The sequence below is a fragment of the Chaetura pelagica genome, unplaced genomic scaffold, assembly GCF_000747805.2.
Source record: "Chaetura pelagica isolate M959 unplaced genomic scaffold, ChaPel_1.0 scaffold627, whole genome shotgun sequence".
Taxonomy (NCBI): domain Eukaryota; kingdom Metazoa; phylum Chordata; class Aves; order Apodiformes; family Apodidae; genus Chaetura; species Chaetura pelagica.
The window spans coordinates 854,945-871,711 of record NW_009953970.1 but is presented as its reverse complement, the minus strand read 5'-3'; the positions used below and the strand labels follow the sequence as shown (position 1 = coordinate 871,711).

The 16,767-nt window shown below is 37.1% G+C and overlaps 1 protein-coding gene across 1 annotated transcript in view; it reads right to left on the bottom strand.

Annotated features, from left to right (window-relative positions):
- Positions 1 to 16,767, bottom strand: part of ROBO1 (roundabout, axon guidance receptor, homolog 1 (Drosophila)) — a 627,322-nt gene that overhangs the window by 99,902 nt on the left and 510,653 nt on the right. The window contains exon 4 of the mRNA XM_010002162.1: positions 15,452 to 15,609. Coding sequence (XP_010000464.1) covers positions 15,452 to 15,609 — 158 coding nt within the window. The remainder of the gene's footprint in view (positions 1 to 15,451; positions 15,610 to 16,767) is intronic.

Genomic DNA, 16,767 nt, shown 5'->3' with positions numbered 1-16,767 from the left:
GTAAAGAAAACATACTTACTATCCTCGCAAATTCACTTTTAATGGAAGACTAATAAGTTGGTTCTCAAACTCTGAATAAACATATGGAAATTAATGTGGAAAGTTCTAAAACCCATCAAGTATTATTAGCATAAAAACAAAATAGTGAGTTGAACTAAGATTTCATCAACTATGCACTCATCTTTGTATTATTCTATTAGGCATTATATTTAATGTACTTCATACGGACTTTTTCTAAGACAGGGATATTGCTGATTTTTTTAAGGAAAAAAGAAAGCCAGATTCTACTGAAAACTGAAGTTGTGACCACAAAAGTAATAACTTTAGAGAATGTTTGATATAGCGGGGGAAGAAAAAAAAAAAAAAAAGTGTTCTGATGATTCTCTTCACTTTTTAAATAGTTCTATGCAACACATTTGCAAAATCATAAAAAAGTTTTGTCCCATGGGGAGGTACACTTTCAGTAGACTGCAATGAAATGCTACATGTTTTCACCAGACCTGTGGTTTGGCAAGAAATGTTTGGTAGAATATCATATGAATATTCGAAAGCATAAATGCCGTACAGTAGACATTATCACTGATACTTTCAAACATTCATGCAAAGAGCAATCTGATACACAGGCCATTTTACACACAGAATATTAAAATATCATATTTGCTGTATTTAGAGTTGCCTTTAATAACATGTTAGATTTTCATCTAGACTCATTCTGCTCACATAACAGGCTCATTTCATAGCAGGCTTGCCTGTAAATATACCACAAAGGTATGAGCTTATGATCCTAATAGTAACTTCTCAACAAACATTTAGGAGAAATTCATCTTGAAGTGGGGGACGGGGACTCTGCTGACCCTGACACACTTGTAGCCCAAAGCAGCAACTCTGTTCCTGACACTTATAAGAAAATGCATACCAAATCAGGAAGAGGGATTGAAGGAGATGCATGCTTCCTTGAGGAGTGGAAGACCAGAAGCACATTACGTGGGGATTTGGAAGAAGGTATACACATAGGATTCCATCAGAAATATATTTTACATGCTAAGTTAGTCAGGTAGCCACATAGATATTAGAGAGGATTGAAGTGTTGTTACTTTTTCCATAGGATGATGTGGTTAAATAAACAATACTTTTCAGAAAGGTCTTCTGTGGCATTTTCAAATTCTGTTCAAATGCTTCCAAAGGAAAAATACATTGGATCATACCTAACTGGAATTAGGAAAGCTACACTGGCTCTTACAAGTTTCCAGACAAGTCTAAGAGAAGGAAAATGATATAAATTAAAGGAGAAAGTGATTTAAGACTTGTTACCTAAAAGATTGCGTTCAAAGTGCTTCATGGAGAGGGCAGAAAAGGCTACAACACTGTTCCATTAGTATCTCAGCTCTCTGAACTGAATGTAAAGTGGACAGAGTCTGTCTAGTGAAATTCCAGACTTCAATATTGGAAAAAAAAAATTAACTCTGCTAAAAGCACACTTATAGGCCACAGTGTATTCAAATATTTGGAAAATCCATGTCAACAAGCTTCTCTTATAAAAGATTTCCCTTGGCTAGATATCAGTCCCACAGACAAGAACAGTAATTGCAAAAAAAAATGTTCTGGATTAGCAAACCAAAACCCATTTTAATTAGCTAATTATCTAACATGTTACTTTGGTTAGACAATTCAAAATAAACAAAGTGTCCTTAACCTGTCAGTACCTAGAATTTATCCAACAGAGCCAGTACTTAACAATGTCTTATTTTCTGTCACCCCACACTTCTCTCTCTGTAGCTATGTAGTACTGTAAGCAACAATTCAGGTATGAATCTGTCCATTTTCAAAAAAAAATGCTTCATCATCTTTTTATTTCTGCTTATAGCCATATAGTTGTTATTTTAACAATTTGGAAAAACACAGATACATGTTTAAGTTTTTTAATTTCTCATCTAATTTTACACAAAGTTAGGAAAACTACAGAATTCCTTCTCAAAAATCATCAAAATTTACCCCTATGAAAAAACAGCGAGAGACTGAGACTTCTGTTTATGTTGTATGAAACAGTGTAGGTTGATAAAGGCTGCAAATGAACAGGTATTCCAAAAATCACAAGCTGTAATGATGTGTTAACCTTGGTGACAGTCAGAACAGAAGGGTCAAAGGTTCAGCTGGCATCCCTAGGGGCAATCTTTCAAGGTGAATTTGAGACTCAGTGACAAGGCAGCCCAGTAAAACTGACATTGTAGTCTAAGAAACATATATGTTACAAAGATGAAGAACTGTCTTTTTCTTGAAATTTATAGTTATAGCAGTAGAAGAAATGGCCTTTGTTAAGATGGTTAACATAGGGAGTTCACTACCAGTTTGAAAAGCAAATATTTTCCAAGGTTATCCTCTTTTTTTTGAGTAAAAAATAATTAGAAAAGCAGGCTCACAGGTTTATTTACTCTGGTTGCTTCAGTTGCTCTTAATCTTGAGAATTTAAAAGTATTTCCCCATGTCCTACTTAAAATGCCCAAATTGCTAAACTTTAGGTTTCTCCTCCTACTTAAAAGCCCATTACAATGATCTACAATTGTTAGCTTCAAGAATAATAGATACAATAGATGACCTCTTATATCACCAAAGTCTGATATCAGATGACAAATATAGAGTAACAGCTTTCACCTCCAGTTGGGTAATTCTTAATACTTAAGAACAAGAAACAAAAAAGATAGCTGCAAGACATATAACATGGAAACTTTCCCAGAAAAAAAGTCTCAGCAGGACAAAAATGAACAATGAATATGTAGTATGTCCATAATTTCCAGCTGGCAAAAGGAAACGTAATGTCTAACAAGCCAGTAACAATAAAAAGAGAAGCAGTAACAAAAACAGCAACAAAAAGATGAAGAATGTCAACTCATTTAGCATTGCAAAAGGGGCCTTCTCTCTTGCTATGAATTATACAATATAGTTTCTTGGAAAGAGTAGAATGTTAGACTCAGTGAGTAACACTCGCACTGATTTCAGTAATGTCAGAATTTCATGGAGAGTTCAGAATGTATGCAAAGTGTATTTTCACAAAATATACTAACCATGGTCATTGCGAATGCAAATTTGTCAGGAGTTACGATCATGTGAAGTACCTACTGTAAAGACATTCCTAGTTTATTAATAAACTTTAGAGATCCTTGAATAGAAGGGGCAATAATTTAATTGCTACCATGACACTTCAGCATATAACTTGAATGGTAAAGAGATGTTTCCTTTAAAATAAAATGAAATTTCAAAATATTTGTGGGTGGGCTAGATCCTGAAAGTGTTATAAAATCACAGACACCTAAAGCAGAGCATGGCCTGAGTATGTAAGAGAGAATATTACTACACTGTTTTGTCTACAAAAAAAGAGCCTATTCATGATTTGGGACGTAATAACACTTTGCACTTTGGCAAAGTGACACAACACAGCTTTGCTGAAATAGTGTCAGGCTGGTTTACATGTATGAATGAATTCAGTCCCACGATTTATGAAACGCTGAATAAGAAGTACTGAATAACTTCAAGGCTTATTAAAAATCACACAGGAAGATTGCAGCAGCCCAGCAATCTGCTTTGCTTAGCTTGCAGACTTTCTACCTCAAGGCAATCTTTCCTTTACTGTACAATAATTTTCTCTGTAAATGTTTTGCAGCTCACTTTAAAAAATCGTGTTGCAATGACTGTATAGTCTTATGGTAAAAGCAACTCTTCTTAAATTCTATTCAGTGTAGAGGTCTGCCAGAGAGCAGAACCACTCATTCCTGGAATATCTACCATGAACCATAAAATAGTTTCCATCAGATACCTGCAGCTTCTATAGTAGCACTTACCCCATGTAAGCATTTTTTTTCCTACTTGATTTGCATCAGGTCTTACTCAAGAGAAATGCTCAAACTGAAAACCAGAGTTCAAAGTAGTCCTGACAGACTGATATCAAATGAATGGGAAGAGCAAACCTGCGGAGTCTGAAATGTGGAGGGAAGCCCAAGCCATCCTGTCAACATCATTCTTCCCCAAACATTTGGCATTCTGAATGGCATGGCCACTTGGAAAAGCAATGATGCAAAATACAGAAACTTACAGTTAAGATATCTTGAGCCATCATAATTTTGTTTAAGGGACCAAACTTCACATGTTGGGAGGGAAGGAAAAATTACTTAAGCATACATCTCTATGGCTAGTTTCAAAATGTAAAATATATTCCATCTAGCACTACAAATAAACGCCAGGAAAGCATTTCACTTTCTCAAGTTTTACTTTTTTTAATAGCATTATTTTCTCTGGAAGGTTTTTGGGTTTTATTCTCCCTTAAACATGTAGGGGGAAGAACTTACTTTTCCCCTCATATCTCTGTGTAATTTTTTCTTCCCCATGCAGCCAGAGCCAGGACTAGCAGAGGCAAGCAGACAACTGACAACAGCAGCAAAGAGAAAGGCAAAAGAAAAGCTGTTGAGTTACAAGAAAATGAGTATAATTAGATCCAAGTATAACTAAACACCCACACTTTCATGTTAAATAAAAGACCAATATTTATATGACCATGTGCCAAATAGATTCTTGTTAGATAGTGATTTTTCAGGAGGAATAAAAGATCAATTAATTGCTTGACGCAGCATGTAAGAACTGTCCCACAGATAGGTAAGGAAAAAAAGTAGCTTGTTTTCCTTTTAAGGAGGGCAATCATAAGAAGGCATACTTGGTCCTGCATAATATATTACACAGGAGTCTGGAATAACACCCTGCAATGTGTATGTTAGACCCACACTACTGCACATGGTGAATATCTGAACTTGGCAGTAAGTAATTGTGAGTATATTATTACCTGGAGAGAGAGAAGTACTCTGTTGGGTTGAGGAAACCCAAGAACTGAAAAATTATTATTTTTGAAGTGCTGTGATTTGGACTAGACTTTTCCTATAACCAGAAGCATCACAGGAAACTCAGTAAGGCAAAACTATCCAAACAAAGTGAAATAAGCAAAAATGAAGTTGACAGAACTTTCAAGATGTAGACCAAAAAATCAAAGAAAACCAAACAAGAAGCTCTAATCACTTACAGCTGTTCAAGGCTCCAAAAATGGGCACTGTTCTCTACTATTTTTATTCTACATTTTTCTTTTGATTATGAGAACATAATATGTGCAAACTCAGCACACAGATTGTTGAGGTTTTATTAAACATGCTTTTAGAGTTAGTGTCATTTCTACTTTACAAAACTAATTCCTAAAAAAAGCACGATACACAATAAAGTCTTAGCTAGCAGTTATCCGATATTTAGATTTTAACTGACAACATGTGGCTGCTGCGGTGTGCAAGCGGCTAGGAATATAAAAAATGCCAAGAACAATCAAATTTATAAGGTCCACTGGAGACTTTCAAGAACAAAAATGTACTACTTTTTCTTTTCTTTTTTTTTTTTTTTTTCCCTTCCTTCCTCCTTCCTCCTCCAAATGGAGAGTGTTTCAGTGTTCAGGACTGCAGGGAACACAGTGAGGAGCTGGATTGGTTCACTTCACTGGTACAGACCTATCACATATAATACAATGATTTCTGTAGGATATTTGTGAGTTAGAAGTTCTTTCATGTTTTACTAATGGAAATATCTCTGTACATGAAAATAAAGTAATAGCATATATAGTAAAAAAAACAAGTAACAGTCTCACAGGTCCAGGAGTCTGCATGAAAGAACCTTGGAATGCAGAAAATTTCTAGTGCTTTTTGTACATTTGATCTGTTAGGATCCTAAGTCCCACGCCCAATAGACTGAACTCTACTCTGAATGTGTTTTTTGCCTGTACACAATGTGCACACTTCCTGGTGTGAGTCCTGATGTTTGGCATGTCAGACTCAAAAGAGGCATTCAAATCTGATCCTTCAAATATTGCTTTGCTTCTCATTGCTTTTGCTCATGATGAGGAATCAGAGAAGGCACATAGCAGAGCAGTTCCTAATGGTCTGGGGAGAACAGTGTCTCCAGAAATGGATTTTTAACTTAGAGGAGCATGTCCACACTCTACATGTGGGATTTCCACAAGGCTGATGAAGGGAGAGGAGGAAAAGAATTAACTTTCTAAATCCAATCTTCATTGTGCATTATATAAACAAAGGCTCCTTTTCTGACTGCTTAAAAAAACTAACCAAACAAAAATGTTTTTTTTTCATTAAGAGAATAAAATGAATGAAGAAATAATTTCCCTCCCACATCTTTCCTTCATTTCCCTCACCCATCCTAAAAACCCCAACAACTAGATTGTCAGCCAAACAAAACAAAAAATTTACTTTCTCAGCATAATAAATCACCTTTGCTCCTTTGCTCCTAACCATTCAAATCATAAAGTCCTACATGCTCTGAATAGCTCAAGTAACCTCGCTTGAGATAACAACCACCTGTTTTTTTTTATTATTTTTTAAGGAGAAGCTTCCCAGACTCCATTTCTGTAATTTCTTATGGTCCCAGAAGTTCAAATCTCTCAATAACTTATTTTAACTAGAAAATCCTGATAGTCTAATGCCTATGCCTGTGGAAGTCTCAAAACTCAGATATCTAACACATATTCTATTTGCTGCAGGCATTTATTTTCTTTTACAATCTAGGTCATCAGTTCATGACTAGGGACAAAAGAAATCCATGGAGAATTTTGACTCAATGAAGGGGGTTTCAGATTCCTTTAGTCCACAGAGTATCTGCAAAGAACTTCATTCTTGTTCTTCACTTTTATACTTAGAAGTAGAAACAGTGTAAAATGAAGTACGGAAAAATATAGACTTATTTCACATTGAACAAATACTTTTCACTACTGCTGGGTGAAACTATACTGAGAAAACATAGTTATGCAGATCTAGTGCCTAACATTTTAAGTGGTGAGAAAACAAAATAGCTGAAGCAATAATGCAAAGGAAATGATGCAAAGGATAACTTTTAAAATTATCATCTTGAAATAATAATTTTGGAAAGCTGTGAGAAAAAAAAACAACCAACCAAACAAAACAGAAGGAATACACACTTTTATCTATAGGGACAATCTAATCATAAAACCTTGGTTTAAAATTCCAGCAATTAAACCACCATAACAAGTCTTTACACGTAATACTGAACTATGACAAATTTTAACTCCACAAGTCTCACAACCTTTACCCAGTAGATTACATTATTACCAGGAATGCTTTCAGAAATACAGGAGGTTAAGTTTAGTCCTAAATCAAAAATCTAGTCTCTGTGACAGCCAGCACATGCCTACAGAACCTGGTGTCCTCCCCAGTCTACAGTTTTTTGACGCTGGGCCACCCTTTTGCCTGGTGTCATGATGCTCCTTCCCTTTTTACTGATTTCACAGACCAGTACTATCCTTTGGAGATGTCTACTGAAAAGACACATCACATCAAGTGAACCAATGCATGGTTTACCCTGTCCTACACTTTATCCAGCAACCTTGCATGGAAGATTCAGGGTAAATATGAGCCATTTAAACCAATCAGAACAATGTTTGGCATTAAGCATGACTCAAACACTTTAGAATAACGGGCTTTTTCCTCACAATTTTCTTGCAGCAAACATCATGCTAATGGAGGAAGCATCTTGTCCCCCCAGTGAAGTATTTGGAATAGTTGAATGTGAGAGCTACAGAGAAAGAAGAGACTGTCCACACGGGTGTTTTCAGGCCATTTGCTTTGGCTTGGTTGTGGAGACTTCAAGCCAAGGCAAGCTCATTTTGCCCTTACCCTCAGTGCAACAGAAGCTGTGTGGCCGTATTAGTACAAAACTGTGCTGGAATGATCTAGCCTGTCTCTCAGCAGGGCTTATTAGCTCAGGCTCGGCGCCACATTAACCGCTGCCATATGGCTTCTGGTCGATTCCAAGAGCAAAGTGAGTGAGATCACATCTGCCTGACAATGTCTGAATAGCTATGCTCTTTAAAACAGCAAACCTGAATAAAAGCTGTGAGAAGAAACTCTTGTAACAGGTTAGGATTTCCAAACCACATTAACTTCAGTGCTTGTTCACTATTAAAAGCTGTGGTCAGGGTTGGAAACTACTCATGGATGTGTTAGAGATGAAAAGTTTTGTCTCAAAGAGCTGAGTCTGAAAAATGACAAGAGTATGTTAAGACCCCAAATAGGATGAAAGAAGATAAAGAGGAAAATGAATAGGAAAATAAAAGTATGACCAATGTTTTCTCTTCTTTCTGTTAGTCCAGGCTATAAGATTTTTTACAGCCTTCCAAGATGAGCAGGATCCTCTGTAGAAGAATGTAATATGTTTTGGGCTCAGCCACAAAACCCACAAACAATGTACAAAATGATGTGACAAATGCTAATTAAATATTAAGGTACAACTGAAAAGAGCTCAGATATGTCTGTGATTAAAAAAACAAACAAATAAAAAAAAATACATGGGAAGTAGCAACGTAGTAAAAAGATACTCTGAGAACTCTTAGTCTTAACACAGAAAGACTGGCTGTGCAGATGTGCACAATGGTTTAGACACGGCAGGGGAAAACATAGGCACGCAGAAAGAATTGAGGAGAAAGATGGGAAAGGTGCCCTGATGATAATGGAGGAGACAACAGAGGCACACGCCCTGGCCAGAACACAGAACAAGGGAGATGATCCAGAATACACATTTTGAATAATCTGTGGAATCTGGACAAGAGCAAGACTCCAGCAGGAGCAATAGAGACACTCTGAAATAGGGACCAGAGCTTTGAGTGTGAACACAGAAAAATAATGTCAACTTTTGGAAAAACTAAGAAAGAAACAGCAGGACTTGGAACCATTCTCACAATCCTTTTGGGACAGCTGTGTGGCTCCAAATTATTTTTCAAAATCTTTTACATTTCTTTCCTCTTAGGGTGCCTAGTTAACTTACAGCAGCTCCAGTTGTGTCACCAGAGGAAGCAATATTAATAGCAGAAGAAATATAAATCAGTAACAAATTGATCCTGAAGGAAACCACCACTGTAGAGATCAGGAGATGAAGGAAAAAGAGGTAGAGTGGGAAGCCAACCCTCTCAGGGAGTGAGAAAAGAGACAATGGAGAAAAAGAACTGGGAAGAAAGGAAATTGCTGGGTGGCAACAATTACATATTAGGAATCAGAAGAAAAAATGCACTCCTCTTTCTAACCCTCCTGGGGCAAATAGGAAATTGCTGCTTACCCTTTAATCTGCTCCCAAAAAGAAAAACAACTATAATGAAATAAAACTGAACTGTAGGCACTTTCTACCCCCTTCTGCTCACCCCCATTACTTTGTGTGCCGCGTACCCAGGCCATGATCTTTCATGCAGCTCTCCATAGGACAGATAACATTAGCACTACATCTTCTACAAGAATATGCATTCTTTGCTGTGTATCTAAAATAGGTAACTTAGGGATATTAAAATGTTTAGAAATTAATGATTAATAAATGAATGAAGGAGGCCAGAAAATAAAAAACATAAATGGAGAAGAAAGAAATAAGGATAAACATCTCAAATTAAATGGGAGTGGCACTCTAATAGTATGATTTGTGTCAGAAGCACCACTGTTTTAAAGGGTTAAGACTGTGACTCCTGCAGAGCACATAGCAACAAATTCGATGAGTTTTTGTTTCCTTTTTCTTGATCCACCTCCCTCTGCATTTTTTCCTACTGTGATTTAACTATGGAAGCAAAAGCCCCTTTCCTAAATAGGAACTCAGCTTCTGTTTTTTCCACTGTTTCCTATAATACAAACAACGTTTTCTCTTTTCCTTAATAACTGATAAGCATATTTAATTTCTTTAATTTCTTTTTTCTTTCTTGTTATGACTGATATCACACTTATATCACCCCCACAGTTCTAAACTTGCCAAACAACAATGAAGCTGTGAAAGGTCTCCACCAAGAATGAAGTTCTCTTTGACAAAAAATTAGCTAAAAATTTAGTGTAAATAAATAAAGCATTTTCCTGTGGATGGTACCTTTAAGGAGTTTTTTCTGTCACAGCAGAAGATCAGAGGCTTTGTTTTCTCATTTTGTAGAAAAAATTTTCATCACTCAGTTATGTAAAAATAGAATTGTGCGAGACACAAGAAATGCTACGTATCTGTGATGTACTATTTACGGGTCAGGAAATGAAACAAGAATCAAGAATTTCAGTTACAAGTTATCTAAAATAAGAGTGAAAGTCATTCAAAACTGTTGATGTCATGAGACAGCCACACAGAAAAGGAATGAAAACCTGTATGCATTATTCATCCTGCAACTTCGATCTTAAAAGCTAAGAAACTTGAACAAGGAAAGATAAATGGATTCACAAGTTTTTTCTTCCAAAAATCAAAAGAGAATGTTTCAGGATAAATGATAGATAAAAGTTAAAACGAAAAGGGGGAAATTGCAATCACAGTGCTGCACCGAAGTTTCAATGCAAAGGCTTTGCTTTTTGTAGTCAATTACAAAGGATTTCTTTTTTAGGTACCAGCATCCTTTTTCATGTATATGTAAAAGATTTTACCTATTAAAATTTCATGTTCAGTATGCATAGCTTTTTTCTTCTACCATCTAAACCATGACAATTAGGAATCTTTCTGTAGCATGGGCTACCACTGGTCAAGGGGCAAGAACAGAAGCAGCTGTGAAATCCTGACCTCCAAACCTGGCTCAAACATCAATTCGCTCCAAAGCTTATGCAAGGTCTGTATACACTAGGAAAGTATTGATAATTACAGGCACTCTGACTGCATCCTGATTTTACTGAGGCTTAGTTAATTATGCAGGCATTGCCCATAAAATATGAGAGAGATCCAAAAGACCATGCAGGTTGCCCTGTCTAGGTGGGAGATCCACAAAATCTTCTTTGAATGCTTTGCGCTTCTGAGAGTCTGTAATTATTGTCAGTTTTTGCCTAAAGATATGCTCAAAGGCTCCACCATCTTGGTTAGATCACTGTTGTCAGCGTCTTACAGGCAGTTGCATTTGGGATTCACAAAGAGGATGGAGCAGCAACACAGTTCCTTCAGGGAGGCTCTAAGCAAACCTAATGCAGACAGCCAACACTGCACCATTACAAATCACAGCACACCAGCCATTTACATTAACAGCAAAGGGGAAGGAAGAGAACATTACAGCATACAGCAGGAGGTTTTGCTTATCTGAACTTCCAAATTGTTACCTCCACCCAAGCAGTTAGCACTAATCAGAGGATACCAGTGGGGCTATACAAGTGGGAGAAAAAAGCCAGATGGATGCAAAGGCAGGTTGTGAGATAAAGGAAATACATGGGGAATGAGGTGAAAATTTCCTTGCAGTGGTGTGTGGAAGGCAGCAGGGACATCATTTAAAAAGTAGTGTAAGGTTTTGGGGTACAACAGCAGGATGGCTCAGAAGTAAATAGAGGTACACTGGAGGTATTCACAGACTTATAAGCAGCCAATATTCACTGCAAATGCTGTGAGTGCCCAGGCAAGTTGTTGCTAATGGTAGTCGGGCCACTGATGTTCCTGCCAACTGCATATAGACAAAATACATTAGGCAAGACCAGGCCCAGTGATTACACCAGTCAGCAGAAACTAGACTGACAGCACTTCCTCCTCAGCCCGAGTGAATGCAAACTCATGGCTTTTTGCCCTAAGGTAAGTGCCTGAAACACGTGGCTACCTCCCATTGACACTGGGCTGCCATGCAAAGGAGATGTCTAGACTGAAAGGCCTCTTCCTAGTGAGGATACCTGGAAGGCCAGAGCCCTGACCTAGATCCTTTCTCTGACCAGTCTGCAGGTCTATGAACTTAACCTGGCAAGACAGCAATTCCAAGCACGTTAACACCACTAAGGGCTGGGAACAGATGGAGGAACTTCCCGACCCTGGTGAGCTCCCTTCCCTCTTAAGACACGGCCTTGCACCTTCTTTCTCCACTGTGTCCCAGCTCCAAGAGGGGAGTCAGACAGCCTCTCCCAGTACAGACAGAACATTTCAGAAATGTAAAAATATTTTTTATTTTTACATTGCTCACAGTGAGATATTAGAGCTCTTCACTGGACTGCACTGAAGCACTCCTTTTTCAGCTCTATGTATTACAGGAGGGATTCTTGATTCCATTGTAATCCCAGGAGAAAAAAATAACAAGATGAACATAGAATTGCACTACTTCTGCTCTGGCCTCATGATAACTGTTTTTCAATTCAACAACTGATGTTAAAGATAAACATTTGCTTCACATGCAAGACTGTCATTCCTGCCTCGTTTTTAATACAGGGAGAAGGATTAGCCACATCAAGCACATGCTTTCATACTCTGGTATAAAGAACACACATGAGAAAAATCATGTTTAGCTCTAATGTGCTGAGAAAACTGTTAATAGACAACATATTCAAAAGCAGCAGGAAAAAAATGTTTTGATCATTTTCCACCCAGTCGACTCTGAAGAGCCTAACCAAGTCTCTTGCGCTAAAACTGAGCAGTACTGTGTGTCTGTTTCTATAATCCCTACCACAGATATCTGTGCCCATACCCTAACTTTGATTTCTTATTTATTCCATTCACTACTGTTTCTAACCTGAAAGTCATATAAATTTATTTCTCTTCAAAGCACATTTATTTGTCCTACAAATGGACCAAAATACGCAAAGAACACTTTGATTTTTATTATCTCACCTATATAAATATATCAATTTCCTTAACCCTTCCAGGACAAAATAATATTTTCTTTTTATTGCATTCCAGAGGAACTTGTGCCTTAACCTGGATCTTATTTAACTATTTATCTATGTCTCTTTCTTCAAACTCTGTCAGGAACCAAGCTAATGCATCTATTTCTCCAGCACCCTTAATGATCAGTCTGTAAAGCCAACTTCTGTTGACTCAAAGATCAACATTGTCATTGCAGGTGAGGGAAAAAGCTTCCACATATTCAAAAGGTTGCTTCAATGGGCATACCATCTGTTTGAAGGAAGTTCAGATATGAATAAAAAAGAGGTGTCAAGCATCAACCCTTATTCAAAAGGAAATACAATCTTTGTTTTAAAGCTCTTGTCAGAAAGGAAAGTATTAATGTGAAATGCTTTAAATGGCCTTTGACCTTTTAAATGGCCTCTTAAAATGGTAATACATCAAAGATGAACAAATCTTTCAAAGTAAGAACAACTGGAAATGCTTTAGAAGTGGAGCCACTGAAGTATCTTCATTGATTAAATGCCCACTGGTATTACATAGGTGTTGAACACCAACACACACAGCTAGACATTTCCTCATCTGGTAGTTTCATGGCTTAAAAAGAGGAAGGTAACACCTATAAACTGTATTACCTGAAAGTTAGTCTTACTGAGTTATAATTTTGCCATCAAAAGAATGGAGGTGTTCATTTTAAACATAAGCACTTAAATTAAAAATACTTTAAAAAAAAAGTTCATTTAATGTATAGCTGAAATCTATCATGTAAAACCCAACAACTTCATCCTTATTTCAGCTGTTGTACTCTTTAATTTCTTTATGTTCCTGTTGATAAACTGAAATGGAAATTGCCTAAAGGAGGTAAGTTAACAGAAGTTGACTAAGTCAGGTTCCAAAATTGATTTTTTTTGCCCATCTGTCCTTCAACATATTGTCCATTCCAGGTCCCCATCTTCCCTCACCTCGCAGCCACTAACAAGACCATAAAGACTGTTACTGCAAAGCTCTTAAGACTTACATCTGAATGCGTATTTATCTACTTGGCAATATCCTGCTACAGCTGTAAGTGGATGCAAATCTGCATTACAATGTAGCTTTAGTCTCTTGCCTGTGTGAGAAAGTGCTGCCTAAGAAAAAGCCAGGCAAATATGACACAAAATAATGCAGTTGAGCTAGCTATCACAGCACTGTTAATTCATGCCTCTGAAAACAAACACTCACGTGGGCACCTATATCGAAACTCATTTTCATGTGTTTGTTTCGCAAGCAGAAACTGACAACACAAGATAACTCCACCAGATGTCATGGTGAAAAAATACTATATAGGTGAGTTTGTAATACAATAATTAGAAAACAAAACAAAACTGAGGGGCTTTATTCCATCATAAGCACAGTTTTAATAAATACAGGTGGCACTGCCAGTCAGTGATAGTTGCTTTTGTTCTAGGTATGTCTTTGTTCTGGCAGAAGGAGAAGAGCAGTTTTCATGTATAACAAAAGAAATGTAGTTAGGCAACACTTGAAAATGCTTCACAAGAATAAACTATAGCAATAGAAAATGCAAGTTTAGAAAGCATTTCCTAGAAAAGGAAATAAAAAAAAAAAAAACAACCACAAAGAAGCCAAACCAAAACAAAAAAAGTAGCACTGGAATCTTCTCTTTATCTCGGGTCAATTGACTTGTCACAGTGGGATGGTGATTTGAAGAGGAAATTGCAAGTTCTTAGCAACTATGATTGGAGGATTTCAGTTAATAGCCAGCAATCAGTATAGGTTTGGTAGGATACTTAAAAATTTAAATGTATGCATATGCAACAACTACAGAATGCCTGAGCTTCCTCTTGTTTGTAAAAACAACCCAAACATAACAGGCGATTTAAATCTCAAACAGCAATGGTAATTTTTTAGTTAGAATGTTGGTGTTTAAGCGTTCTTCCATTAAAATTTCTCTCATTTTAGCATACGATTGAGGTAAATCAATTGTACATGCCTCTGATCTTGTTCTATGCTAGTAATCCTCCCAGTACCCACAGGATCCTGTACAGTATGTGCTTTAAGATGGTACAGTTCCTCACCATACAGAAACATGTTTTGTATCATCATGTTGGCAGCATATAAATGATTTTTAAACTCCATTTTTCATTGTCATTTAGGCTCACTAGCTTATTGTTTCACGTCAAAAATCAGTAGAAGGATAGTTTTATGATTTGAAAAGCTGCTTTATCCATATTCTTGAATAACTGCACACTGTATTCAGCAAGCTACAGATACAAATGAGTATGACAACACCTCTAATGAGAAAACAGCTTAATTTAAGAGGGCAGGATAAGCCATCATCTATCTACAGAAATGTGACTACAGCCCCAAATCCTTCTTATCCTTTCTAATACAATGCACAACCTTTCTGCATGGATTCTTTTCAACAGAATTACAAAAGAAGGTCTCACCTAGACCACTAGTAGTTCCTATTTTCCAACCAAAGAAGGCAGACATTATAGGTTGCAGAAATTTGTAAGGAGATAAAGGCAAGAAAATTATAGGACAGCGACAAATATAATGGATTTCATTTCCACAAGCTTAACATTCCTCTGAGGAAGAGAACAACATAGGTTTTGCATGGTCCCCTTTAACAAGCAAATGCATACCCTGCAATGAAATGGTATGAGACTAGAGGATGCATTCCAAACAAAATGTAAACGAGCCTTGCCTCCAAGGCAAGGAAGGGACGGTTCCTAGAAAGTACAGCATGGCTGGATGCCCATATGCTCAAGAGACTAGTAATATTATATATATTTTTTTTTCATTGTTTGAATAATTTTATACTTACTGTAATTCTCTCATCTTTGTCATCTAGAGGAGTCCCATCTTTTTTCCACGATATAGTGGGTTCTGGGTGACCTCTTGGTGGCTGACATTCCATCACTGCAGGTTCACCCACAGCTACCATTACATCTGATGGATTTTGTCGGAAGTCATCCCGTAGAACTGAAAGAATAAAGAAATTAAGTATAAAATTATCCTGCAATACACCAGGAGCACAGCAAAGCATTTTGTTTTGGCCTCTAATGGTCCCTGCTGACATTGTACTTTATATTAATACAGAATTCAGTTAATGAATTTCATTTGGCATCTGTGGATGGTCTCTGGTATTTCCACACAGCAACAGAGAAAACCCAGGTACAACTTGTGTTTAACTTCCAACATATATGTCAAGTGACTAATACTGACAGAGGTGAAACGGGCACAGAAGAGCTGCCTCACGGTAGTTCTTGGCATAGCACCTGCCTAGTGTGTGAGCACAGGATTCCTGTCACATCTGAGGACGGCACAAGGTCTTCTTCTTAGGTTGAACACCACTTGAGGAGAAGGATGGCAGACACTGCTTTCTGACCTTTTTGTTTTGAGACACAAGGTCAACCCGCTATTAGCTTGAAGTTTTATGGTTAGAAATTGGCCGTTGGCCATATGAATAGGATCCATCTCTGACTTTATGGCAAAAATGAACTGACTAAACTTCCCAGTTCTTTAATGACAATATAAGATGCCAAACATCTGTGAGCTTTAGCCAAACTCATCTTTGCAATTTGGTTTTTCAAGAAAAAAAAAATTAAAATAAAATAAATCTTTCTTGATCACTAGGAGTCTTAGCCTGAAGCAGGACCACATACTTAATTTGGAAGAATTTCATAGAAATACATTTTTTCATAGAAAAATACTAAATTTTACCTATGAATTACCTATGAATTTACACTATGAATTTTACCAATAGCTGTGTGAGCTTTTTGGGAGAAAAGACATGAGACTGTGCTCATCAGATCACACAGGGAACACGGGAGAAAAGACATGAGACTGTGCTCATCAGACCACTATACAGGGACAGAGTTTAACAGAATAATGACATTCCTATGTCTTGCCAAGTTAATGGCACTAGGTTTAATAAAAAAATTAATAACTCAAATTATATCTAATGCAACATTCTAGTCCTCTCCACTGCTGTTACTCGATCCACAATGAACAGAGGATATGGTAATGGGAAAGTACATTACAACCAACAGACTCTTAGAATTTTGACATTGCTACTTGCAAAAATCTTGTGTCAACAGCAAATAGTGCCAAGAATCTGCAGCAAAGAATACATGCCCC